The sequence below is a fragment of the Hipposideros armiger genome, unplaced genomic scaffold (genome assembly GCF_001890085.2).
Source record: "Hipposideros armiger isolate ML-2016 unplaced genomic scaffold, ASM189008v1 scaffold_630, whole genome shotgun sequence".
Classification (NCBI taxonomy): Eukaryota; Metazoa; Chordata; class Mammalia; order Chiroptera; family Hipposideridae; genus Hipposideros; species Hipposideros armiger.
In genome coordinates this window covers 622,181-649,708 of record NW_017731980.1, presented here as the reverse complement: position 1 = coordinate 649,708, position 27,528 = coordinate 622,181, and the positions used below count along the sequence as shown (strand labels likewise).

General features: G+C 37.3%; 1 protein-coding gene across 1 annotated transcript in view; it reads right to left on the bottom strand.

The window, feature by feature from the left end:
• The window catches only part of LRCH2 (leucine rich repeats and calponin homology domain containing 2), a 184,287-nt gene that overhangs the window by 101,217 nt on the left and 55,542 nt on the right, over positions 1-27,528 (bottom strand). The window contains 5 exon segments of the mRNA XM_019625475.1: positions 3,175-3,308; positions 8,544-8,680; positions 8,764-8,869; positions 14,423-14,549; positions 17,855-17,999. Coding sequence (XP_019481020.1) covers positions 3,175-3,308; positions 8,544-8,680; positions 8,764-8,869; positions 14,423-14,549; positions 17,855-17,999 — 649 coding nt within the window.

Below are 27,528 nucleotides of genomic sequence, written 5' to 3'. Positions count from 1 at the left end.
TGATTTCTGAATATTAATTTTGTATCCTGCTAACCTTACTAAATTCACTTATCAGTTCTAACAGTTTTTTGGTGGAGTCTTTAGGGTTCTCTATGTATAGTATTATGTCATCTACATATAATGACAATTTTACTTACTCTTTTCCAATTTGGATACCTTTTATTTCATGTTTTTGTCTAATTTCTGTGGCTAGAACTTCCAGAGTTATGATGAACAGAAGTGGTGAAAGTGGGCAGCCTTGTCTTGCTCCTCATCTTAAGGGGAAAGCTTTTAGCCTTTCCACATTGAGTAAGATGTTGCTGTGGGCTTATCATATACGGCCTTTATTATGTTGATATGATCCCTATATTCCCACTTTGCTAAGAGTTTTTATCGTAAATTTTTGCTGGATTTTGTCAAATGCTTTTTCTGCACCTATTGATATGATCATATGATTTTTATTTTTCATTTTGTTCATGTTTTGTATTACGTTAATTGATTTGCGGATATTGAACCAGCTTTGCATACCAGGAATGAATCCCACTTGATCCTGGTGTATGATGTTTTTAAAATATTGCTTAATTTGGTTAGCTAGTATTGTGTTGATTTTTGCATCCATGTTCATTAGGCATAACGGCCTATGGTTTTCTTCTTTTGTAATATATTTGTCTGATTTTGGGATCAGAGTAATAGTGGCCTCATAAAATGTACTTGGGAGCCTTTCTTCCTTCTGTATTTTTTGAAATAGTTTGAGGAAAATAGGTATTAATTCTTTTTTGAATGTTTTGTAAAATTCGCCTGTGAAGCCATCTGGGCTAGGACTTTTGTTTGTTGGAAGCTTGTTGATTACTGACTCAATTTCTTTGGTAGTAATCAGTCTGTTCAGAGTTTCTGTTTCTCCTTGGTTCAGACTTGGTAGATTGTATGCTTCTAGAAATTTATCCATTTCTTCCAGATTGTCGAATTTGTTGGCATGTAGTTGCTTGTAGTATTTTATTACAATTTCCTGTATTTCTGTGGTATCTGTTTTCACTTCTCCTCTCTCATTTCTGATTTTATTAATTTGGGTCCTCTCTCTTTTTCTTTTTGAGTCTGGCTAAGGGTTTGTCGATTTTGTTTATCTTTTCAAAAAATGAACGCTTGGTTTCATTGATTTTTGTATTGTTTTTTAGTGACTATTTCATTTATTTCTGCTCTGATCATTATTATTTCCTTCCTTGTACTCCCTTTGGGCTTGTTTTGCTGTTCTTTTTCCAGTTCCCTTAGGTGTGAAGATAGTCTATTGATTTGAGATTGTTCTTGTTTCTTTAGATAGGCCTGCATTGCTATGAATTTTCCTCTTAGGACTGCTTTCACTGCATCTCAGAGATTTTGGGTCGTGGTGTTTTCATTTTCATTTGTCTTGAAGTATGTTTTGATATCCTCCTTGATCTCATTTTTGACCCACTCGCTATTTAGTAGCATGTTATTCAGCCTCTATACATTTGTGTGCTTTCCGGATTTCTTCTTATAATTGATTTCTAGTGTCATAGCATTGTGGTCGGAGAAGACACTTGATATGATTTCAATATTCTTAAATTTATTGAAACTTGTTTTTTGGACTAACATGTGGTCTATCTTGGAAAATGTTCCATGTACACTTGAGAAGAATGTATGTTCTGTTGCTTTGGGGTGAAATGCTCTAAAAATATTGATTAAGTCCAGCTGGTCTAAAGTGTCATTTATGGCCACTCTTTCCATGTTGATTTTCTGTCTGGAGGATCTGTCTATTGGTGACAACAGGGTGTTGAAGTCCCCTACTACGATAGTGTTACTGTTCATCTCTATCTTTATGTCTGTCAATATCTGTTTTGTATATTTAGGAGATCCTATGATGGGTGCATAGATGTTTACAAGGGTTATGTCCTCTTGTTGAATTGATCCCTTTATTATTATGTAGTGTCCTTTGTCTTTTATAATAGTCTTCATTTTATTTTATTTTTACTTTTTTAGATTTTTTTAACTGGGGAGTTGGGGGAGGGAAACAGCATTGGGGAATCAGAGATGGGGAATAGACAAGCTGCTGTCTTTTTGTTCTTCAGTCTAATTGTGGAGGATGTCACTTCACTAGTCCATGTTGGTATTATCATTGCGCTCTTCCCGGCTGAGGCAATCTGTCACCGGCCAAAAGATGGCCCCTCATGGTGGCTCACTGCAGCTCACAAAAGTGCACGCCATCTGCCGGCCAGGCCCACTGCAGCCTACACCATCACGGGCAACCCATGGCAGCCCAGCTCCAGGTCAAGGTGTTTTCCACCATCTTAGCTGTAGAGGGCGCAGCGTCAATAGCCCTAAATATGGGATCGGAACCGGGGCCCTGCTACTCAGAGCTGGCATCCCAAGCCAAATGTTTACCAATGTGCCACTCGGCTGGCCCTGTAGTCTTCATTTTAACGTCTATTTTGTCCAAACTAAGTATTGCTACTCCAGTTTTATTCTCATTTCCATTTGTGTAAAATATCTAATTCCATCCCTTTAGTTTCAGTCTGTCTGTGCCTTTTGATGTGAAATGAGTCTCTTGTAAACAGCATATGCATGGGTACTGTTTTCTTATCCACTCAGCCACTCTACATATTTTGATTGGAGAATTTAGCCCATTCATATTTAAAGTGATTATTGACAGATACATATTTATTTCTATTTTGTTATTTGTATTTCTGGTCTTCCTTGGTTAGCTTGTTTTCTCCTTTCTTCTGTTTCAAAAAGCCCTTTTAACATTTCCTGCAATGCTGTCTTAGTGGTAATGAATGCATTAAGCTTATTCCTTTCTGAGAACCTCTTTATCTCTCCTTCAATTTTAAGTGATAGCCTTGCTGGGTAGAGCAATCTTGGTTGTAGGCCTTTATTTTGTGTCACTCTGAATATTTCCTGCCACTCCCTTCTGGCCTGCAGAGTTTGTGTAGAAAAGTCAGCAGTTAGTCGTATAGGAGTTCCTTTGTATGTAATCTGCTGTCTTTCTCTTGCTGCTTTTAGGATTCTGTCTTTGTCTTTAACTTTTGCCATTTTTACTATGATGTGTCTTGGTGTGGACCTGTTTGGGTCTATGTGTTTCTGTTTGTCTTGCTCACCTGTTCCTTTCAGTTGTGGGAAATAAATAACTTTTATATACAGAGATGACACCAATCATGAAACGAGACTGTAAGAATATTACATTACCTGTCTGTGAGAGGCTGGGAGGGCATCCTTTTACTCAATGATGGGAGATCCAGAGAATCTGGTTTCTTATCCATTCTGCAACATGCTTGGATATTTAGGTATTTAAATATGTGTACTTTACCCTTTAAACATATCTGTCAATAAATAATGAATATTTAATCATATAGGTCCAAATATAAATGCCATCTACCAATTTATACATTTTAATAATTTTATATTATGTTGAGACATCACAATCATGATTGACACATTGCATATCTAAATAATTTGTGGGTGGTGAGAACAGTAAAAAAAATTATCCATGTAATTCTTTAAAGTAATCTGATGAGAACCACTAAGTTGTTTGGTCTAAACACTGGAAAAAATTGAATTGAAAGAATTTTAGTGTAGGAAAATTGAATTTGTTGAAAGGTGTGATGTTAGGCCAATAAGGGTAAAATAATTTTTAAAAATGATAAATTCAACTAAGATAATATCCTGAAAAGTTATTTTCATTGGTGATATAGAAAAGGAATAATGAAGGGTAAAATACCATGTGGAAGAACGTATTCTCTATAAAAAAGATAGTCAATGAGCAGTAAGGAAATAAGTCAGTTTCACAAAGGTTAACTACTATCACCATAAATGATATCAAATAAATATTTCTCAAAACTTATAATAAAAATATTTTGTTTTATGGGCTCACATAACCTAGCAACACATGCAAAAATTAATTAACAAAGAAAAAAGAAAAGTACGTTAGTAATTACCATTCCAGGTATAAAGGGAAAATATTTCTTAGATAATTCTAATAGATACCATACCTAACTTGACCAATTGAAAAATTTCATTTGAAAGACAAATTAAAATTTTGAGCTATTAAGATATAAATACATTACCAGTTATGAGTCATATTACCAATTAAAATGTATCCTATTATCTGTCCAAACTAAAAAATTATTGCATTACTAAATTAAATGCTGATGATTTTCTTTTGTAAATTTAATTTTTTCGTAGTAATTCATGTACATAGTTTTAAGTCATAGAAAATTATAAAACTGATAGCAAATAATCAATCCCCTATTCCACCCCTTTCAATCACTAAGACCCAGGCCTTCATTCAACTCTTTTAGCTGGTTTTCTGCTATTTACCTTCATATTTATAAATAACATGGTTCTATTGCTTTTATTTTTCACACATAGATTTTATTTATTAAGGTCTTACTAAGGAAGAAGAGGACTTAGATTTCTTACATTGCCACCACTTTCACATATCAACACTACCATCATCACCATCCTCCCATCTCCAAACCCCATAAACTCACATAAACATACTTCCTCCCTCTCCGGAAACATAGGATAGCGGTTACAGCATAAACTTGAGTCAGATTGCCTTGATTTGAAACTGGCTTTACCACATACAAGCCATGTGACCTTTGACAAGTCATTGAAATTCTATGCTTGTTTCCTCATATATAAAATGAGGTATAATTACAGTGCCTGTTTTATAGGGTTAATGTAAGAAATGATTTAATGCATGCAAAGTATTTTCAATAGTGCCGGGAGTACAGTAAGTGCCATATAAATCTTTACTATTATTATAATTATGTCACAATTTTTCATTAAATCAAAATCCAGTATTTACAGTATCATGACTAAGAAAATATTCACAGAATAACCACATAGGTTAGTTCATTCCCTTTCTTGTATAAGTTTTTCTTTTTTCTAAAGTGACTACCCCATCTTTTCCTTTGAATAATTTTCTGTATGTTTATTACTAATTAACTCCTGACTCTCTGATAGAACTGTAAAACTATCTCCATATTGACAAATACATCAAATCAACCATCAGTTTCTTTCTTCTTTCTTTTTTTTCTTTTTGGAGACAACTCCCCCTACTCCAAACGATGGTTGCTCTCTAGGCCTATGCATACCTGTCAATGTTGGACATGAAAAATTCCTCCTTCTTAATTTACTCTCTCATTTCAATATAGCACAACCTCTTCTAGCTAATAAAGGGTACAAAAGAGTTAAAATTTATGAGACCCTACATGTTTGAAACGGTCTTTTTTTCTACCTCACACTTGACTGACAGCTTGAGTATAGAAAGATGGAAATGTTGCCTCAGTCCCTGAAGGTATGGTTCTAACATCTTTGAGTTTCCTGTGCTGCTGCTGAATAGTCATTCTGATTACCACTCCTGTGAATGTGACCCATTTTGTTTCAGTGGGAGCCTTTCAGTGTTTTGGTCTCTTGTCTTTCATATTAGAGATTATTCCTGCAAATGTCTAGTGATCCATGACTGTCTGTTCATTTTTAAGAGTGAAGCAGTAAGAAGTCAAAGAGAATCTCTGTACATAAGAGGGAAGTTTACAAATGGTGAGCCTCACTGTCCAGTGATTTTACAAATGGTGAGCCTCACTGTCTAGTGATCAAACTGGGACTGGCCATTACATCAGGAGACCCTTCCAAAAATCAGTGTGTGTGTGTGTGTGTGTGTGTGTGTGTGTGTGTATGTGTGTTTCTCTAGTTCAATCAGTCAACCAAGGGAGAAATCCACCAATCCTGCCTGAGATAAATAAGGTGGACTAAAAGCATTCTGAGAGCCAAGCAAGACAAGTCTACCTGAGAGTCCCAACACTCAGTATGTAAGCATTCACTGTTTTCAGTATGGGGTCTCACTCTTGCCCATAGTGGTACCTGGGGCCCCTGACTCTGGTTTTCAGTCTCTCTACAATTGTGCTATTCAATATGGTAACTACTAGCCACATGTGGCTATTTAAATTTAAATTCATTACATCTAAATAAAACTAAAAATTCAAATCTTCAGTCACACTATACGCTTTCAAGTGCTCAATAGCCACTTGTGGCTACCATATTGGACAGTGCAGATACAGAACGTTTCCATCACCTCCAAAAGTTCTAATGAACACTACTGCTCTAAAGAGTAAATGCCAGGCTTCTGCTGAGGCAAGAGGTGATAGTCATTTGGCTGCTGAGCTGAGGGAGAGAATCTGAGAGAATCTACTTACTCCTCAGAGTAAACCCCAGACTTCTGCTAATGCAAATAAGGAGCAGTCATGTGGCTGTGGAGCTAAGGGCAAGAATCCACGGTGTAAATCTTAGACCTGTAGTGTCCAATATGGGAGCCAGTAATCACATGAAACTAATTAAATTTCAATGAATCAAAATAAAATTAAATTAAAATTTTGGTTACTTAGTCGTACTAGCCATATTTTGAGTACTCAGTAGCCACATGTGGCAGTGGCTATGGTATTAGACAGCACAGATTATAGAACATTCCCATTAAAGGGGTGGCAGAGTTTGCCATCCCAAAATATGCCTTTTGGAGATATTATTTTAAAGCAGTTATTTTTAAGAACAAAAGGCTCAAAAAGAGCCTTTTACCTCCCCCTTATCTGCCGAAAAGAATTCAGATAGAAAAGCCTGCTCTGGGAAGAAAAACATCCTTAGCATAGTATGAAGTAAATGTGCCAGAGAGGAACTCCCCTCTGTGTCTGGGTAGCCGAGCAAGAATTTGTTTACCATGTATGCTCCTTTTCATCTACCTGTTAATTGCCTACCTTCCCTTTGAAGTCCAATCCATTACCCCTCTCTGTTTAAGAGGGCATATAAGTCTCAACTGCTAGATTTGTCCGGCATCCCATATTCTTACAGAACCTCCATATGTACATACATAATAAATTTGGCTATTTTCTCCTATTAGTCTGTCTCATGTCAATTTGATTATTAGACCAGAAAGAAGAACTTAGAAGGGTAGAGGAAAATTATTTTCCCTCCCCGACACCATCATTCAGAAACTGGACAGCAGTGCCTTAGACATCCTATCAACCTTCATGGTTTCAATCTTTCTTCCCTATATTCAGAGGTATATGCTTTCTTCAATAATCAACAACAACAAAAAAATATATACAAGCCATTCCCAGGCTTAACACAGTAAATCAATTTGTTTCTTGTTGCCTTTTCCCATAGCAGAAATAAGTTTCAGCTTTCCCTGTCCTCCTAAGGATCCCTGACAGCCTTTATCTGAATCAGGAAAGGCACCTCCATTGGAATGAGTGCAACGTACCTTTGTAGGAGGAAAAGTGCAAACCTTCTCCTGAATGTATACAAACCCTGTGTCAGGGCACATAGCTTGGAAGTTAGAGTATAGACTGGAGTTTCACTGCTACGTGCCTCCTCAGCCAAATACTTCTTTTAAAATTAGTTTCAGGTATACAAAACAATATAATAGACAGTTATATCCCCCACAAAAATAACACCCCCCCCAAATCTACTACCCATCTGACATCGTATATAGCTATTACAATTCCATTGACTCTATTCCCTAAGCTGTACTTTACATCCTGTGACCATATATACATATTAAATTATAGTTGACATTCATTATTATTCAGCTTCAGCTTCAGGTGTACACCGCAGTGGTCAGGCATCTACACCGTCCATGAAGTGGTCTCCCTCAGTCAGATACTCTTATGCAGTATAAGTAGAGACCCTGGTTACCACTAGTCCATCTATTTCCCATTCTCCAAAATTCTGTTGCCATTTCTCCCGTTATCTTCTTCTCTCTCATTCTTTGTCCTTATCGGTTTATATCTTAGTGTATTCATTTAATATAAATTCAGTAGCTTCCACATGAATTTAATCCTCAAACTAAAAGTCTGAATTAATATTTTTACACTTATCTTTCTGTTACGATTCCATCTATCAGTGCTAAGATACAGCGGTTCTCAAGCTGTGGCTCACAACCCCTTTAGGGGTCGAACGACCCTTTCACAGGGGTCGCCTAAGACCATCGGAAAACAAAAAGATATTTACATTACGATTCTTAACAGTAGCAAAATTACAGTTATAGAGTAGCAACAAAAATAATTTTATGGTTGGGGGTCACCACAACATGACCAACTATATTAAGGGGTTGCGGCATTAGGAAGGTTGAGAACCGCTGGCTAAGAATGTACTTCAATCACACAACAAATCTAAAGTATGTGTGTTTGTGTGTGTATCTATATCTATCTATCTATCTATCTATCTATCTATCTATCTATCTATCTACCTAAGTAGGACAGAGGTAGAGAGACTCCATAGTTTATCCTTTTAAAATAACATTGACAACCAGAATTATCAGTTCACAAGCAGAAAATTGATATCTGGGTTTTCTAAATCCTATTCTCTAGAAGCTAAGCTAAAACTCCTACCAAAAGCTAAAACTCTTACCAAAGTAAAAAGGCCCTTTCTCAGAAAAACTCCTTTAGATGATACCTCAATAACAAATTAACTCCTAGTTTTGATGCATTTTTTATTTACCAGTAACAGATATAATTCGGAAGAAAAACAGAAGAAACAAGTATCATATTTTTATTACAAACCTGTGCTGGTGGTACCTGCAATGGATTATTATCCAAAATCATTACTTGTAAATGATGCAGCTTCCTGTAACAAACTGGAATTTCGGTCACTTTATTACAAGAGAAGTCCAGCTTGACTAAGGGAAGATCTCCTAATTCTGTTCAGAAATGAAAAATAATTAAATTAAATTTTACACAGTTACTCTTTCATTCATGTCAGTAAACACAGTGAGCATCTTACCATCTGGCAACACATGAAGATTATTTCTTCTGATGTTTAGCTCTCTAAGTGAATGTAATTTTCCCATTTGTTGAGGAAGGACCTGAATCTCATTGCAGCTAATATCCTAAGGAAGACAAGAAAATAAAATTATAACAAACTAACTTAGAAATACAGATATAATTCAATTCTTTTTTTTTAAAGATTTTTATTGGGTAATTGGGGGGATGGGAACAGTGCTGGGGAATTAGGGGAAGGGGAACAGACAAGTTGCTGTCGTTTTGTTCTTCAATCTAGTTGTGGAGGACGCTGCTTCACTGGCCCAAGTTGGCACCATCATTGTGCTCTTCCCGGGTGAGGCAGATCAGTCGCCGGCTTCTGGACGGCCGCTCACTGTGGCTGCTTGGCCGCTCACTGTGGCTGCTTGGCCGCTCACGCTGGCTGCTGGCTACACACGGTAGCCCATGGCAACCGACTGCCACAGGGGCTGCAGCCTTCGCCGTCGCCGTCGCCAGCGACTCACGGCAGCCCAGCTCCAGGTTGAGCTGTTGTTCAGCATCTTAGCTGTAGAGGGCAGCGTCACTGGCCCTCATATGTGGGATCCGAACCGGGGCCCTCTGGCGTCCCAAGCCAGTTCTTAACCATCGCGCCACTCGGCCGGCCCTATAATTCAATTCTTAAAGTGCATAGCTAATAGCTAACAAAAGTTACCTTTAATGTTGTTTCTCTAAAGATGGATTACCTCAAATATTTCTATTTATATTACATCATGAGTCAACCTAATACAGTTAACAAATTTTTCTGTGCAAAAATTTGAGGTTATAACTTTGTACTACATAAGTCTACAATCTGAAAATCACAATGAAGACCACTCTCATCAACTAAAACCAAAAGGATTCAAGTGCTCTTCATTCAGAGGTAAAATAAAAGACAACTATCAATCACTCTGATAATCTGCCAATTATAGTAGTTGTTTTGAGATACTTGGACAGAAGCTGAGAAAAGTCCAGGATTTATACATGAGCGGAAAAACTAAAGACTATGGCCAGGATCAATTTAACTAATAAGCCTCTACCTCAAAAGGATGCAAAATATGAGGGGTTACAAGCACAAAGTTTTGTGGCTCACAACCCAAAGACATTCTAGAAGATCTGAATCAGAAATGTCTCAGGGTGAAGTTAAAATGCAAGCCCTGAGTTAAAGGTAAACAATGCCATATTTCTATAAAAAGAGGATAAAGAACAGCTTGAGTTAATTATGCTCATCTCTCCCTCCCCTTTCTTATTATTGAATCAACAAAAAAGGAAGAAAAAACTGCAACAAGATCTCAGCACTCATTCCATACACACTGCAAATTAAATTCATGTTCCACTGCAATGGACCCCAATGTCCAAATTTCACTGCAAATTATGTTAGCTTAGAGGGCCAGGAGTGGCACATATATTCAGTCTTATCAAAAGTAAAAAAGTCAGGGAGGTAAATTCAAAAGAATATTAAAGAATATCTAATCATCTGATATACAGATGATTCGAAAAATGTATCCCACATATTTCAAATTACTCGTATATCTAAGGCATCTTCATTCAACAACTTTGGAGGTTCAGAACAAGCCACCCCAAGATGCGGCTCAGTGGTATGTGGATTATTTTGAGCTAAAGGCAACCGAGACACTGTGGGATTAAGAGGAACTTCTGTCCCCCCACCTCAACTTTCTATAAGAATTTAAATTAGGAGGCTGGGCCATGGTAAGAGTTATCACCAGAAATTACTTTTTACCTATCTATATGGCAGGGCAAACTAATAATTACTGAACACATGCTCTCCCTGCAGTGACCCTCTGAAGCCCTAAGGTTCATTACTTCATCCGTAGCTCAGAATATCTTATATACCCATGTTCCCTTTCTGTCTCTAAATCTCTTGTGTATGTGAGGTCTGTGACTCTTTCATGTATATGGGAGGCCCCCGTACATATCTGTGTATTAAATGTGGTTATTTTCTCTTGCTAACCTGTTTCATGTTTATTTGATTATTAGACCAGCCAGGAGAACTTTAAGGGTAGAGGAAAGTTTCTCCCTCCCCCACAGGACACATTAAGGAATAAAACAAAAATCCCTGCTCTCACAGCTTTCTATGGAGCTTACATTCTAGCAAGGGGGGGGTAGATTATATAACATGTTAGACGGTGTTATGTGCTATTAAAACACACACATACACACAACACAGAATAAAGGAAAATGGCAGTGCTACTAGTAGTATTGGAGAGGAATGTTAGCAATTTAGGTTGTCTCATGGAGAAGTTGTTATTTGAGTAGTGTTGTCAGAGCTCAGAGTGTAAGCCATGCCAATATATAGAAAGGAATATTCCAGACAGAAGGAACAATAAATGTAAAGCTCTTAGGTAAAGCATGCCTGACATGTATTAAGAACAGCAAGGAATCCAGCGTAACTAGAGGGTAGCAAGCAATGGGAAGACTAAGATGGGGAGGGGTATGATTGGCTTTTACTCAGAGAGATGTGGGCAGGAACCAGAAACTTTTAAACAGAGGTATGGCATGACCTGACTTACGCTTTCACAGGAGCAAGTTAGCTACTATGTTGACAATAGACTATTATCCAAAAGACAGATAATAACATTTTGAGAAAATGCCCTTTAAATACTTTATTGCTTTTTCCCAAATGCATCTAATACTGAAGATTTCCATATAGAAAACCCATAGCAATTTGATAAATAGCTGCTATTTTCAAGAAGAAAAAACCTAGGCACAGGAAACTGACCCACTCAACAAAAGGGTACTCTACAAAGCACTCTATTGGGGATTGGAGTTCTGAGAGTATTTACTAGGCTTCTAATGACAGAATTTCACTGCAGTTGGTTACCACATTCTTGTAGAACAGTGTCATAGGAAAATATTCCAATGACAAATAACATCACAAATTCACTATGTGATTTCCAATTGGTAATTAGCCATCCTAATGCTATGTATCCACTATTACTGATTTCAAGAGTTTAACACACAATAATTTTATACTGCCTAGTAAAATAATGGTATTTAATATTTTAAAAATATTCTATTTAAATAAAAATACTAGAATAAATCTAAAACTCCTAAATATTTTTGAAACTTCACTTATCCAAAAACTATCTCATGCAATATAATTTAGAACATAGGTCCAAAAACTGAATGAAAAAAAAGAAGAAAAAGAAATTACAAAGTCATAGAATTTAAAAGTATAACAGATATAAATTCTTTAAAAATGTTAAGTGACCAGGTAATAGAAAGTAAAGGCTCTTTCATTATAAATTTGTTAGATCACATCTAAAATCTTGTGTTCATTCCCTGGTGCACTGTTGGTGGGACTGCAGACTGGTGCAGCCACTATGGAAATCAGTATGGAGGTATCTCAACAAACTGGAAATGGAACTACCATATGACCCAGCAATTCCACTCTTAGGTATCTATCCAGAGAAACCCAAGACACTAATTTGAAAAAATATATGCACCTTATGTACATTGTAGCACTATTTACAATAGCCAAGACTTGGAAATAGCCGAAATGCCCATCGGTAGATGACTGGATTAAGAAACTATGGTACATTTACACAATGGAGTATTACTCAGCTATAAAGAAGGAAATCGTACCATTTGCAATGATATGGATGGACCTAGAGACCATTATGCTAAGTGAAATAAGCCAGTCATAGAAAGACAAATACCATATGATCTCACTTATATATGGAATCTAAAGAACTGAGTAAACAAGTAATGTAAACAGAAATAGTCTCAGAGACACAGAGGAAAAACTGATGATTGCTAGATGGGATGGGGGTGGGGATGAGGGAGAATAGGAAGGGATGAGACAACACCAATTGGTAACTACAAGATTGCCTCAGGGATAGAAAAGACAGTTTGGGGAATATAATCAATAATGTTATAAATATTTTTTAGGGGGCCAGATGGTCTCATGTCGTGTTAGGGAGACCACTTCATGGATGGTGTAGAGGCCTGACCACTGCAGTATACATCTGAAGCTTCACTTGAATAATATTATATGTCAACTATAATTTAATACATACATAGTCATGGGATGTGGAGTATAGTGTGGGAATGGAGTCAACGAAATTGTAATAGATATGTATGACATCGGGGGCGGGAGGGCAGTGGATGGGGGGAGGGGAGTTGTCACTTTGTGAGGGATAAAAAGGATAACTATTGCATTGTTTTGTACACCTGAAACTAATAATGATAATAAAAATAAAATAAACTAAAAAAAAGAAAATACATAAAAAATATCTTCTGTTCATTGGTGAGTGTAACATTAAAAGAGACCTTAATAAACGAGAACATTTTCAGGACAGAAATTGCTAAAAATAGAAAGTAATAAAGAGTAGAAAACATAGAAAGGAATAAAAGTAATAAATATGTTAAAGCTACAGAAAAACATGTCTTAGAGTTTCGTAAAATGGAGAGTAGACACACGATAGATGAAAACATCTGAAAGGAAGTTTTCATTATCTATACTTTTTCACATGGTAGTCCCAGGGCCACTGGATAAAAGTGATAGAGGCATGTATTTTAGTTCAAAATAAAAAGGATAACAAATAGGAGTTTTGCAAAAGAGAATTAGAGCTACTTCAGACACACACATTAAAAGATTTAACCACCATAGAAAATATACAGCTAAGTGTGTCAGGGGCTCATGATTTAGAAGTGCTTCTATCTGATAACTTACAACCTTAAAATTCTATGGTTCTAAAACATAACAAGACTAAGTTCAAGGAGGTTTCCTTGTGTGATAATTCCACATGTAGGTATTCTTTAATGAATAAAATAAAGACATTCTTAAAATTTCTGTTCATTAAATTCTATTTGCATATTAACTCCCCAATATAAAATTGTAGATAAATTTCTCCTCAAGAAAAGTTTTGGTCCTCTACATATAGCAAAGTATGTAAGAATACTTTTAAATATCTGTGCATTAGGAAAACATCACTTAAGATAAAACAAAATAAAAACAAACACCATGATATATTGTGTGACGTGGAAGTAACTGAAAGATGTAAAAATAGCTCAATGCTTTGAGGATCTGATTATGTTTCTCTCAGAATTCAGTGTCCTTCAATGCTTAAAATGCTATGTTCAAAGTAATTACTTTAAATTATTCCTATAGTCCTACAATCAATTGTATGTAATGGCCTCTTTCCATTTCTCTTGGTCCCAAAAGTGTTATAAAATCACATTGAGTATACAGGAGAGGAAGGGTTACTTTGTGCATTCTATTGTTTGCAGTCATTGTACTCTTCTTCTTTTATTCCCTGTCTCTGAGGCTTTCATAGTAGCCCTGTAAAACCTTTAAAAGAAACTTACATTTTCCTAGTAGGACCTTCACTTTCCATAAAATGGATACACAAATGCTTATTTGTTTGAAAAGCATTTCTTAAGACTTGTAAGCAAGCCTGACATCACTAGGACTAAGGAACAGCCAGGCCTTTATTGTGGCTGTGAGTTAAAATCAGACATAAGCAATGGTATCTCAAAATTTTCCTAAAGTGAACTTAGGCATATATCAACTTATTCTTTTAAAAAAATTATAGTGAAATTACATAAAAAATGGGTAATCTTCCAAAATATAAAAACATATTATGCATATTATATACAATCAATACAACTATTTTACTCACCAATTCCATTAAATCTTTTAACTTCCCAATTTCTTCTGGAATGGATACCAGTTTATTATTACTGATGACCAAAACTTTAAGGGGAAGCTCAAATAAGTATTTTGGCAATGTTGATAAAAGATTTCGACTGAAAAGAATAAGAAAGTCTCATTATGAGAAATATGTCTGAAACCTGACATTTTATGCTGAAAAAGAACAAATCACCTCAAAATTAAAAAGAAAACTTTGACTAAATAATAGCTATCATTTAACAAGTGCTTACTTTGTATCAAGATAAAACCTTCACTGGATCTTAGCCAAAAAGCCGAGAAGCGATCAAGCTAAATTCTTTACAAATACTATCTCATTTCATCCTCATATTAACCCCACAAGATAGGTAGTGTTATTAGCTCCATTATACAAATAAGAAAACAACTGGTTAAGTGACCAGCCCAGGCACAGCAAACTACAAAGCCTGTACTGTTACCTATGATATTGTTCTACACACCACCAGTTCTCAAAACCCAGAATCATTCTTCTGAGCTAGAGAATGCCAGAACCTGGCTCTCTGCTCTAATTTCACTATAGTCAATAGCTCCATGCCTCTAACTCGGGAAAGGCTCTAAGGATAAATTCGCATGCACTATGTTCAAATTTATGAAAGAATGAATAGGATCATATCTTTAAAAGCATGTAATAACCCTAATGCATTCCCTTTTGTTACAGGTTTCTGGTAGAACAGCCTACTAGCAGCTTTATCTCAGCTCAAAGTTGATACAACAGTCCTATCTCTGTAGATACATGTAAATACAACAACAATTAACATTTCTTAAGTGCTTACTATGTGCCAGGCATGTTCAGAGCACCTAACATGAATTAACTTAACTAACATTCACAACAACCTACTCTAAGAAGATAGATACTATCTTGATGCCCATTTCACAGATGAAGAAACAGTAAAAAAGATATTAAGTAAACTGCTCAAAGTCACACAGCTGTTAAGTGAGGGAATCAGCATTCAAAACCACGCAATTTGGCTCTGGGTCCCTTACTCTTAAACAACTGTGGTCAAATTTATATGCCAATACAGACTGATGCTATAGACAAATGTTTGTGTCCTCCACAACAATTACAATGTTGAAACTTAATCCCTAAGGTGATGATATCAGGTAGGACCCCTGAGAGATGATTAGATCATCAGGGCAGAGCCCTCATGAATGGGATTAGTCCCTTATAAAAGAGGCCCCAGAGAGCTCCCTTGCCCCTTCTGCCATGTGAGGACACAGCTAAAAGACAGCCATTTATGAATCAGGAAGTGGGTCCTCACCAGACACTAAATTTGCCAGGGTCTTGATCTTGGACTTCTCAGCCTCCAGAACTGTGAGAAATAAATTTCTGTTGATTATAAGCCACTCAGTCTACGGACGGTATTGTGTTATAGCAGCCCAAATGGACTAAGATAATCCTAAAACCAAAATAAATAAAGTCTACCATTACATTTACATACTATATCAAGTGTCCATCAGCAATGAGCTATTATTTTTCTTGTTTTTCAAAAGTGATATTTATAGACCTGTGTGTACCTATCATTTTGTAAAACAGGCACAGCAAAGCCCCAGTGTTACCCCAAGGGAGATTTCAAGACATTTCACCCCATTTTATGCCTGCAAAGGACATCCAGAAACACTAGACTGGCTTTAGATCTGGCACAGACTTTGAGAAAAATAAGACAATGTTCCTAGACCAAGAACCCTGGCGAGTCCTGAAAAATCATCTTACAAGTTCCTCAAGATATTTAACCAAAATAAAAAAATAAAATAAATGGGGGAAATAATGGCACATACAAACACATTCTAATCTCCCTCAGACCAAAAAAAATTAAAAATCGGCTTATTTTCTTCCCTTAAGAAGTAGGTTCATTGAATGAGTACAGTCAGCTTTCTCCAGAATTTGATTTTTTATACATAGCTAGTAAGTTATTAATCCTTACATATTTTGCCACATGTTTTAGAGATAGTCAAAGGAAGTCAGTCACTAGAACAAGTCTTATTTCAATATAGTTTTTTCAAAAATTGTTGTGACTGTAAACAAAAATCAGAAGTTAACTTTTGGAGATAAAAACAGGAAAGAATCAGAAAGTTTTAATAAAAGGCATACCTCATTTTATTGTGCTTCACATTATTGCACTTCACAGGTATTACATTTTTTATATACTGAAGGCAAGACCTTACACCAGCAAAAAGATTACAACTCGATTAATTGTGATACCCGCTTTATTAGTGATCTGGAACTGAACCCACAATAGCGTTGAGGTATGCCTGTATTTTAAGATATTCCATACATGTTAATATACAAATATAATTCAATTTTGGACAAATCACTTTTTTCCATAAAAGAACAAAATGAAACAAACTTAAAAATACCTCACTTTCCTCAAATCTCTCCCAAGCCAGGCCAAGGAGATATGTAAGCAATTAGAGAAAGGAGAAACCCAAATGACTGCCATCTAATGAAGGAAATTCCTCTCACATATTTTAAGGTGTAAAATGGTTTCAGTTAAAATAGGATGTACTGCCAGGTGGCACCACTGGGGAAGACATACATAAGAATTAATATATCACAGAAAGCAAGGAGAATTATTACTTACGTATATTATTTATATTCACTCCTTTACTATATGGGAATTTAAACAGGTAACTTTTGCAGCCATACTGCTTTGATTATCATCTTGGCTCTCTCTCTATATATATATATATATATGATTTTCAGCAAATAGTTAACGTTTCTGTGCTTCAGTTTCCTCATTTGTAATGCAGGGATAATAAAAGTACATATCTCAGAAGGCTGTTGTGAAGATGAGGTAATATATGTAAAGTATCTGTAACACTGCCTGGCATATAGTAAGCACTTATTTAGTATTACCATCAACTGTCATCCACTTCCTAATGTTCCAACACTCCCACCCCAATCTATCCAATCCATCCATCCTTGGGGTAGCAACAAAAAGTCACAAGAGTGTGAAAATATAACTCAAGAGCTGTTTCTTTTTAATGTTTCACTTTAACTGAAGATGAACATAAATAAATCTGTATTGTGGTACTATGATTTCAGTAAAATATTTCTGATGTGAAGCCTTGCTATTCAAAATGATTTAAGGACAAGCAGGCATGGGCATTACCAGGGGGCTTGTTAGAAATGCAGGCCGCACTGCAGACCTATGGATTGAGATTCTGCATTTTAATCCCCAGATGATTCCTGTGCACATTAGTTTGAGAAGCACTGCTCTCAAGAACAAGACCAAAGGCCTATAAAATAGTATGGACATATAAAAACTACACAAAAGATACTATTAAGATAAATATAGGTGACATAGCCAAATCAAACACATTCCTTTCCTACTAAAACAGATTAGAACTATAATAAAAATTTTTACCCCCCAAAATTCCTCCTTACCTAATGTTAAGGTATGTTAACATCTGCAGGTTTTTAATGGCTTCGGGAATGGTTTTGATGCAGTTATGATATAAATTCAATGTTTCAAGAGGTGCAAATAACCAGACATCAGAAGGAATTTCTGTAAAACGATTTCTTGAAAGATCTGAAAAACAAATGTAATGTTTGAGTGTTCAACATACACTTATATCTATCATAATAAACAGAACTATTTTCATACTCGCTGCATCACTTAGAATCCAAGCAACTATTTAAAATATTATTCACCATGACCTTGAAGGTAAAAAATATATAGATAAATACAATCATGGAAAATCTGCTTACTAACACATTGTACTTGTTATACTTTAATATCTTTAAATTTTATCTTTTCAAATACCAATAAGGAATTATCGCTGATCTTTAAAAATATTTTTTAAAAAAACCTGTCCTGATCTCATATTCTCCTCCATGTACCTCTTCCTCATTCACAGCCAAATTTACATAAATCTACAACACAACCAAATTTCTTACTTACCATGGAATTCTCAACCCATTGCAGTTAGGTTTCCAGTCACTCTCATATCCACCAAAGTCAGCAACGGCCTCCATATCAATAACCACGCATCCACCTGGAAACACTTCTCTTCTGTTTACACTTCTGGATCACTTCCTATTATCTCTCTGGCTACTTCTTACTCTTTTGCTATATTCTCCTCTACCCATATTAAGAATGTTGGTGTTCCTAAGGGCTATGATATGCGGTACTCTTTCCTTCTTAAGATACTCTGCTGGGTGATTTCATCCAATCCCAGGGGTAATTTATATTCCTACACTGACAAATTTCTATTTAAAGATATGTCTGAACACCTAAGTTCTGATCATCAGGACTTCTTCTTGATATCTCTCAGGCACTTCAAAGTCTACAAGTGTAAAATCTGAACTGAAGATTATATTCCACACATCTGTTTCTCTCATCTCAGATAATGTCACCAACATCCTCCTGGTGAGTTGCTCAAGTCAGAAACTTGGCATTCATCCTTGATTCCTTCCTCTCAAAAAATGTTCCAAGTACACACAAATATACTTCCATTCACTGAATTTTTCACAAAAATCATTATAACCATTACACCTCTATTAAAGGTTTATTTGTTAAATGAAATTTTGAAAAATATTTAGCACATATCATGTGGCAGCTTGAAAAAAAAAACCTTAAAAGAGTTTCTCAACCAAAACACTATTGACTTTTTGGGCTATATTACTATTTGCTGTATGGGGCTCTCCTGGGCATTGTAGAATATTTGGCAGCATCCCTGGCATCAAGCTACTAGATTCCAGTAACATCCTCTAGTGATGGTAGCCAAAATATGTCCCCTGGAATGGAAATTCCCCTGTCTCTGTTGAGAACCACTGCCTAAAGGATTATCAAACTAGTAGCTACATTATCATAGTAATGTACTTAGGCTGACAATAGTTCATTATACAATACTTATTTGGTTAAAAACACAAGATTATTACTTACATCTGTTAGCAAGAACATCTAGGGTATAGCTTAGCCCACAGTACCTCATATAGTATCTGGTATGTCCTAATAAGAACAGTCTCCTACAAATGCTCAACTTCCTCACTCTGAGGGATGAGTCCCATTTACTTAGCTATATAGTAAATTCCTTACTTAGAACATTAATATATAAGTATTAAAATATGTTTTATATATATGTATACACATACACAAATACACACTCATATAATGTAAAATTTTATAAATGGCAAAAGAAAATATTAGTTATGATTATATAATATGAAAATTAATTTGGATTCTTCTTCCTTATACCATAAGATTCTGAATAACTAAATAAAATGATAGACAGAATTATAAGAAACCAAAATCTGAATTTGTAATAGAAGTTTCTCAATATCCTTTCTTACCTCCTCTAAATACCCAAGCATCATGCAGTTGTATTAAGGGGGGGAAATTAAGTCATTCTTTTTTTTTTTTAGCTTAGGATGTTTCTTTTACATTTGGGGTTTTGACTCTTAGTCTTGTAAATTCAGAATCCTGTGAGTTAAAAATTACTGCTTACAGTGAATTTGCAATCCTAAAAAAAAATTATGTCCAGGCCGGCTGAGAGGCTCAGTTGGTTAAGAGCTCGCTCAAGAGTTTGAGCTCTGAGCAACAGCAGTTCGAGTCCAGCCCAAGCTGAGCAGCCGCTGAGCTGCCAACAGGTAGCAGGATGGCTCAGCTAAAAAAAAAAATTATGTCCAGTTTGTTATTCTGTATAATATCTAGTATTAAGTAGCCATAACTATCACAATGGTTCTTGAGATAGATGATGGTAGCTTGAATTAAGACAGCAAGAATAGGGATAAAAGGCCAATATGGGGAAATCCAAGATGGCGGAGTACATAAACACTGTGCTTCCCACATACTGTGAACACATCAAAATTACAACCAAATTATAGAACAATCAACCCAGAGAACCATCTGAAGTATAGTTGAACAGAAGGTTTATAACTAAAGATATAAAGAAGAAGCTACACGGAGACTGGTAGGAGGGGCAGAGACACAAAATGGACTGGCCTCAAACCTCCATGTGGTTGTTGAAAATTGGGAGGGATGTCTTGGCCATGGAGGTTACCCCCAGAAAAGTGAGGGACCCCAGTCTAATACCAGGCTCCCCAGCCCAGAGTACTGATGCTAGGAAAAGAAGCCCCCACAATATCTGGCTGTGAAAAACAGTGGGGATTCCGACCCTCTGGGTAAAAGGGAAGGTTGCGGTTAACCCAGACATCCTCTTAAAAGGGTTTCACACAGACTTACTCAATTGCAGGCACTCACCCTGAGCTCCAACACAGGGATAATGACTCGGGAGTGACAGAGACATACAGGGGAAGACTGAGTTGTCTGGCTTTGTGGTGAGGACTGGAGAGATAGTTGCCATTTTCCCTGTGTGAGGTCCTTCTCCTATGCAGCCGCCAGGCAGGTGCCATCTTTTCTGTATTGAGCCCCTCCCCTATGCCCATGGTCAATTCTTAACCTAAATTGGTCTGGTGAGGTCCACTTGCTGCACTCTGGTGACTCACTGAGACCTGCCATACCCAACTGCTTACCCCAAAAGGCTTCATCAGCAGCAGAACCTTATAGGATCCAGTAGCTAGTAGCAGGCCTCAAAATGTCCTGACTTTTTATGGAGCTACCCCAGACCCAGAACTGGTGGGAGCCAATCTCAGTTGACAGTGTGGCCTCTCCCATGCACCTCCAGATCCAACACAGGCAGTGATCAACCATGTATCGCTTTGTAGCTCCTACCACACAGTTGCCAGCCAGTCATAGGCAGTGGCTGAGCTTAGGCTGCACTGAAGCCCCAGAATCAACACAGTTGGAGGTTGACCTCAGATCACAGCACAGGACCATCTAATTAGTCCCACAAGTGACACGCCTGAAGGGCAGTCTCAACAGGCACCAGAGCCAGCTGGGGCTAATCCCACTCAGTGGGGTAAGCCACCCGCACAGCACACTGAAAGCTGTGGACATGACCGAACCCCACAGCCAGTCATCCTGAGGGTCAATCCCACCCACTGACGTGCCAATAGCAATCAATCAAGACTCAACTATAAAAAGAACGCACACACAACCCACACAAGGAACACTCCTGGAGCACCCAGAACCGGTGACGAGGGAGACTGTGCCCCTGAGCCTCACAGGGGACCTACTACATAAGGCCACCCAGCAAGAGTAGGAGACATAGCAGATCTATCTAATACATAGAAACAAAGAGAGAGGCAGCCAAAGTGAGGAAACTCATCCCAAAGTGAGGAAATACATCCCAAAGTGAGGAAATACATCCCAAATGAAAGAACATGAGAAAACTACAGAAAAAGAACTAAACAAAATGGAGGCAAGCAACTTAGCAGATGCAGAGTTCACAACACTGGTTATAAGGATGTTCAAGGAACTTAGAACTTCAACAAAGAGATAGCAAGCATAAAAGAGGATATATAAACCATTTTTGAAAAGTCAGAAATAAAGAATACAATAACTGAAATGAAGAATGTGCTAGAAGGAATCAGCAGCAGATGAGATGAAGCAGAGGATCACATCAGCAATTTGGAAGACAAGGTAGCAGGAAACACCCAATTTGAACAGCAAAAGGAAAAGACAATTAAAAAATGAGGATAGTTTAAGAGACCTCTGGGGCAACATCAAGCATAACAACATTTGCATCACAGGAGTACCAGAAGGAGAAGAGCGTGAGCAAAAAATTGAAAACATATTTGAGGACATAATGATGGAAAAGTATCCTAACTTGGAGAAAGAAATAGACATAAAACCTCATGAAGCACAGAGAATGCCAAACAAAAAGGAACCAAAGAGGTCCATATCAAGACACATTACAATTAAAATGGCAAAGGTTAAAGACAAAGAGAGAATCCTAAAGCAGCAAGAGAAAGGCAGTTAGTTACCTACGAGGGAACTCTCATAAGATTGTCAGCTGAGTCTTGATTGATTGCTATTGGCACGTCAGTGGGTGGGATTTACCCTCAGGATGACTGGCTGTGGGGTTTGGTCATGTCCAAAAATTTGCACGCCAGAAGGGACCCGGATGAAATATTCAAAGTGATAAAAAACAAGGACCTGAAACCAAGAGTACTCTACCCAGCAAGGCTATCATTTAAAATTGAAGAGCTTTTCAGACAAGAAAAACCTAAAGGAGTTCATCACCACCGAACCAATATTAGAAGGAATGGTGGTAGAGGAACTTTTTAAATATCAAAAATAAGAAAAATTTAAAAATATAAATAATAAAGCAGCAATGCCTACATATCTATCGACAATTATGTTCACTGTAAATGGATTAAATGCTCCAATAAAAAAACATAGGGTGCCTAAATGGATAAGAAAACAAAACCCTTACATTTGCTGCCTAAAAAACACTTGCTTCAGACTGAAAGACACACAGAGACTGAAAGTAAAGGGATGGAAAAGTTATTTCATGAAAACAGAAATGAAAAACAAAAAAGCTGCAGTAGCAATACATATATCAGTCAAAATAGACTAAAACAGAGGCTATAACAGAGACAAAGAAGGACCCAGTAACCCCACTTCAGGGTATTTATCTGAAGAAACCCAAAGTGGTACTTTGAGGGGACATGTGCATCCATATGTTCAATGCAGCATTGTATGCAATTACCAAGATGTGGAGGCAGCCTGGGTGTCCAACGATGGATGAGTAGATAAAGAGCAAGTGGTAAATATATATACAATGGAATATTGCTCAGTTATGGAAGATAATGTGTTCTTGCCATATGCACCAGCATAGATGGACCTGAAGGGTATTGTGCTGAATGGAGTATGTCAGACAGTGAAATATAGATGCAATGCTTATATGTGGAATCCAAAGAAGAAACAAACAAACAAAACAGAAACATACTCATAGATCCAGAGAATGTTTTGATGGCTGCCAGACAGGAAGGGGTTTGAGAAGGTGGGTGAAAAGGGGGAAGGAATTAAGAAGTACAAGTTGGTTGTTACAAATTAGTCATAGGGATATAAGGTATAGCATAAGGAATTTAGTCAATAATATTGTAATAACTATGTATGATGTCAGATGGGTACTAGATTTATGGGGGTGATAGATGTGAAGGAGTTTGGGGGGCAGGGTGAAAAAGGTTAAGGGATTAAGAAATGCAAATTTCTTAGTTACAAAATTATCATGGGGGTGTAAAGTAAAGCACAGGGAACATAGTTAATAATATGAAAGTAACTAGGTATAGTGACAGTTGGGTACTAGACTAGTCAGAGGTTCACCAGGCTGGACATCTAAAATTAATATAAAATAATATCAAATGTTGACTGTAATAGAAAAATTAACAAAGGTGGGGAAAGGTGAAGGGCAATAAGAGGTCCAAATGTCCAGGTATAAAACAAGTCATGGGGATATAATGTACAGAATGGGAAACATAGTCAATAACATTGTGATAGCATGGTATGGTGCCAGATGGTTACTGGACTTATCATAGTGATCATTTCTTTAAAGGTATATAAATGTTGAATAACTATGTTGTACAACTGAAACTGATATGTTGTATGTTATCTATATTTTTGATAAAAATCTTTTTAAAAACGAACAGTAATAAGAATTTGAAATATATTTTGATATTGGTATTTACAGGAATTGAGAAAGTGATTATATATGTGTATAAATAAGGGGTAAAAATAAAGGATGGCACCCAGGATTCTAGCCTATGCCCCTAAAACGTGCTATTTAACAGAAGAGCAGGAGGTGGAACAGAATTTTTGTTGTGATTGTTGCTGCTGGGGGTTTTGTTTTGTTTTTTGAAGCAGAGGTTATAAAAAAGGGGTTCAATTTTATATTTGTAAAAACTGAGAGATCTGAAAAAGATGCAATGAAATGGTGGTGAAATTGTCAGTCAGATGATGCTGGATATCAGAAGTAATATTTGGGATGAATATATAAAATTTTAAGTTGTAGGAATATGGTTAGTACTATAAAATCATAGAAATTGAAGATTTCACCTAACATCGCAATAACTGAGTTAAAAAGAAAGTCCAAGAATGGTCCATCAGGGGGTTGGCCGAATGGCTCAGTTGGCTAAGAGTTAGCTTAAGAGCAGGAGCTCTGAGCAACAGGGCTGCAGGTTCGATTCCCACATGAGCCAGTGATGCTATGCCCGAGCTGAGCTGCCGCTTGAGTTGCCAACAGGTGGCAGGATGGGTCAGCTGGTGAGAGCATGTGCTCCTAACAAGACTGCCTGTTCGATGGTGGGCTATGCCTGCCCGCAACTAAGACGAAACTCGGCAACTTGAGCTGAGCTGCCACCCGGATGGCTCAGTGGATAGAGCATGCGCTCTCAACAACAAAGCTGCTGGTTCAACTCCCGCATGGGATGGTGGCTATGCCCACCTGCAACTAAGATTGTAACACAGCACCTTGAGCTTAGAGGCCACGAGCTGCTGATAGGCAGCCAGAAGGTGACAGGCGCCCTCCACAACTAAGATTGAAGAACAACAACTTGGCTGGTCTCTCTCCAACACTGTTCCACTCCCCCAATTCTCTAATTAAAAAAAAAAAGAATGGGCCATCAGAAAAGCCAACATTGAGATTATGTCACAGAAATAGCAGTGTGAAGAGTGCTTTGTGAAATCTCCCCTATAAGTTACAGCAAATTGAACAGCTATAATTCAACAAAGGATAACTTAAGCAACACACAAGCACGTCTGAGAGATCAGCATATTGAATCATCTGAAGGTGGGCAAATTGGGTGAGCAGGGAAGGTGGGAAGGGGACAGTGCAGAGACATGGGCCACATGCCACAGTCCAGAACTCACTGTAGTCTCAGGAGAGAGAAGACTTCAGGCTGCAGGTGCACTCCCTGTGGCCCACAGTTCTGCCTGAGGAATCAGCATATAATATGGCTGAACCCAGTGTTTGGGGCAGAGAGCTTGGGTGAGAATGGTGGTTTAAGCCCTACTGACAGGCAGAAAAGAGAAAACAAAGACACGGAGCCTGGCTACCTCACCCCGCACACTTTCCCCCCCAGAGCTCGCCCCACTGCCACTCTCCCAATGTTAGAAGGAGGCTCCAGAAGAAACGGTAGCAATATCAGATTAAAGAACAGAATATGTACAGCCCTAGGAACTGGAGTGACAGCCTCCATAGCAGCAGACACACAGTGCGACTGAATAATTCTGGCACTAGGCAAAGAGCGGTAGGAGTGAGTCAGCTGTGGGCTGGTAGTTGCTATTGCTCAGAACCACAAATGCACCAGTTGCCTCTCACAGCTCAATCTGCCCCCAACTTTTTGAGCATATTGCTCTGGGGCAACAAGAGCTGCTGAGACACACAGGCTCAGCATTGGGCTGCATGGGAAGCACTGGGATTTCAGAAGCTCAGACTCTATCACCCTCTACATCCCCCAACAGAGGCAGTACTGAGACCCATACAACCAGCAAACAGAGGAGAAGCCCACTTCAGGAAACCCACCAAGATGAGAGAAGCTGGCACAGTGGAAGAGAAAATAAAACATTCCAGCAATGCTTACTGGAAAACAAAAGAAAGAGCTCTTCATATCAAACTTCTGCAGACACCACTCATGTAGATGTCCAAGAAGAAAAATAATAATCATTAATTGTCACGAATAACCAACATAACAAAGAAGCTCAGAAAGTAAATGAAAACTCTCCAGAAAACAAAATTAAAGATATGGTAATATGTGACTTCAATGACAGAGAATTCCAGATTGCTGTTCTGAAAACACTCAGTGAGATGAAAGAAAACAGAGATAGGCAGTTTAATGAAATCATAAACACAATAAAACAACAAAATGAGTATTTTAACAAAGTGATTGAAACTTTAAAAGAAACAGAAATTCTTGAGATGAAGAACTCAATAAATGAAATGAAGAATGAAGTAGCCAGCTTAGGTAATACAGCTTATCAGGTGGAAGAAAGAATTAGTGATATCGAAGATAGAAACCTGGAAATGACACAGATGGAAGAAGAGAGAGACTTGAGAGTTAAAAGAAATGTAGAGCTCTACAAGATCTTTCTGACTCCAACAGAAAGAGCAACATAAGAATAATGAACATACAGGAGGGAGAAGAAAGGGAGAAGAGAACAGAGAGTATCTTCACCCGAACAGTCAATGAGAACTTCCCAAACGTGTGGAAAGAACTGGATCCTCAAATCCAAAAAGGAAATAAACAACTAATTACCTCAATCTGAATACGTCTTCTCCAAGGCACACTGCACTGAAGTTGTCAAAAATTAACTACAAAGAAAGAATCCTCAAGGCAGCCAAGGAAAACAAGAAAGTAATCTACAAACAAAAGCCCATTAGATTATCATCAGATTTGACAGCAGAAACTCTACAAGCCAGGAGGGAGTGAAATCAAATATTCAAACTATTGAAAGAGATAAATTATGGGCCAAGAATAATATATCCAGAAAAGATATACTTTAGAAACGAAGGAGAAATAAAGACCTTTACAGGTATACAGAGGCTGAGGGAATTTTATAACATTCAACCTTCACTACAAAAAATACTGAAGGAGGCTATTCGACATGACACAAAAAAACAAAAGAATAGAAAACCATGAGTAACATTATGAACAGACAGCAGGAGGACCGGCCAAGTGGCTCAGTTGGTTAAGAGCTCACTCAAGAGTGCGAGCTCTGAGCAACAGCGGTTGGAGTCCTGGCCTGAGCTGAGCAGCCGCTGAGCTGCCAACAAGTGGCAGGATGGCTCAGCTAAAAAAAAAAAAGGAAAAAAGAAAAATACAGAACAGACTGCAGGAGCAAGAAATGGCAACCCCAACACAAAATAGGGCACTATACACTTAAACATAATATAAAGGATAAAGAAGATAAAAACATTTAAAGACAAAGGAAAAAGAGATGGAAAAGACAATTTGCTATTGCAACTCATAATTCAACTCACAGCATAAGTAGGGATAACTTGCGACAACAAAAACATAAAAGGGGAGAGAATAAAGGTCTGAATCTGCTAAGAAGAATTGAGATAAGAAGCATGCTGAAGAAAAATGACTAGTGTATATATAAAACTTTCATTTCCATAAATTTAATGGTAACCAATAAAAAAATCCAGAACTGATTTATATATATATATATATATATATATATATATATATATATATATATATATATATAAAAA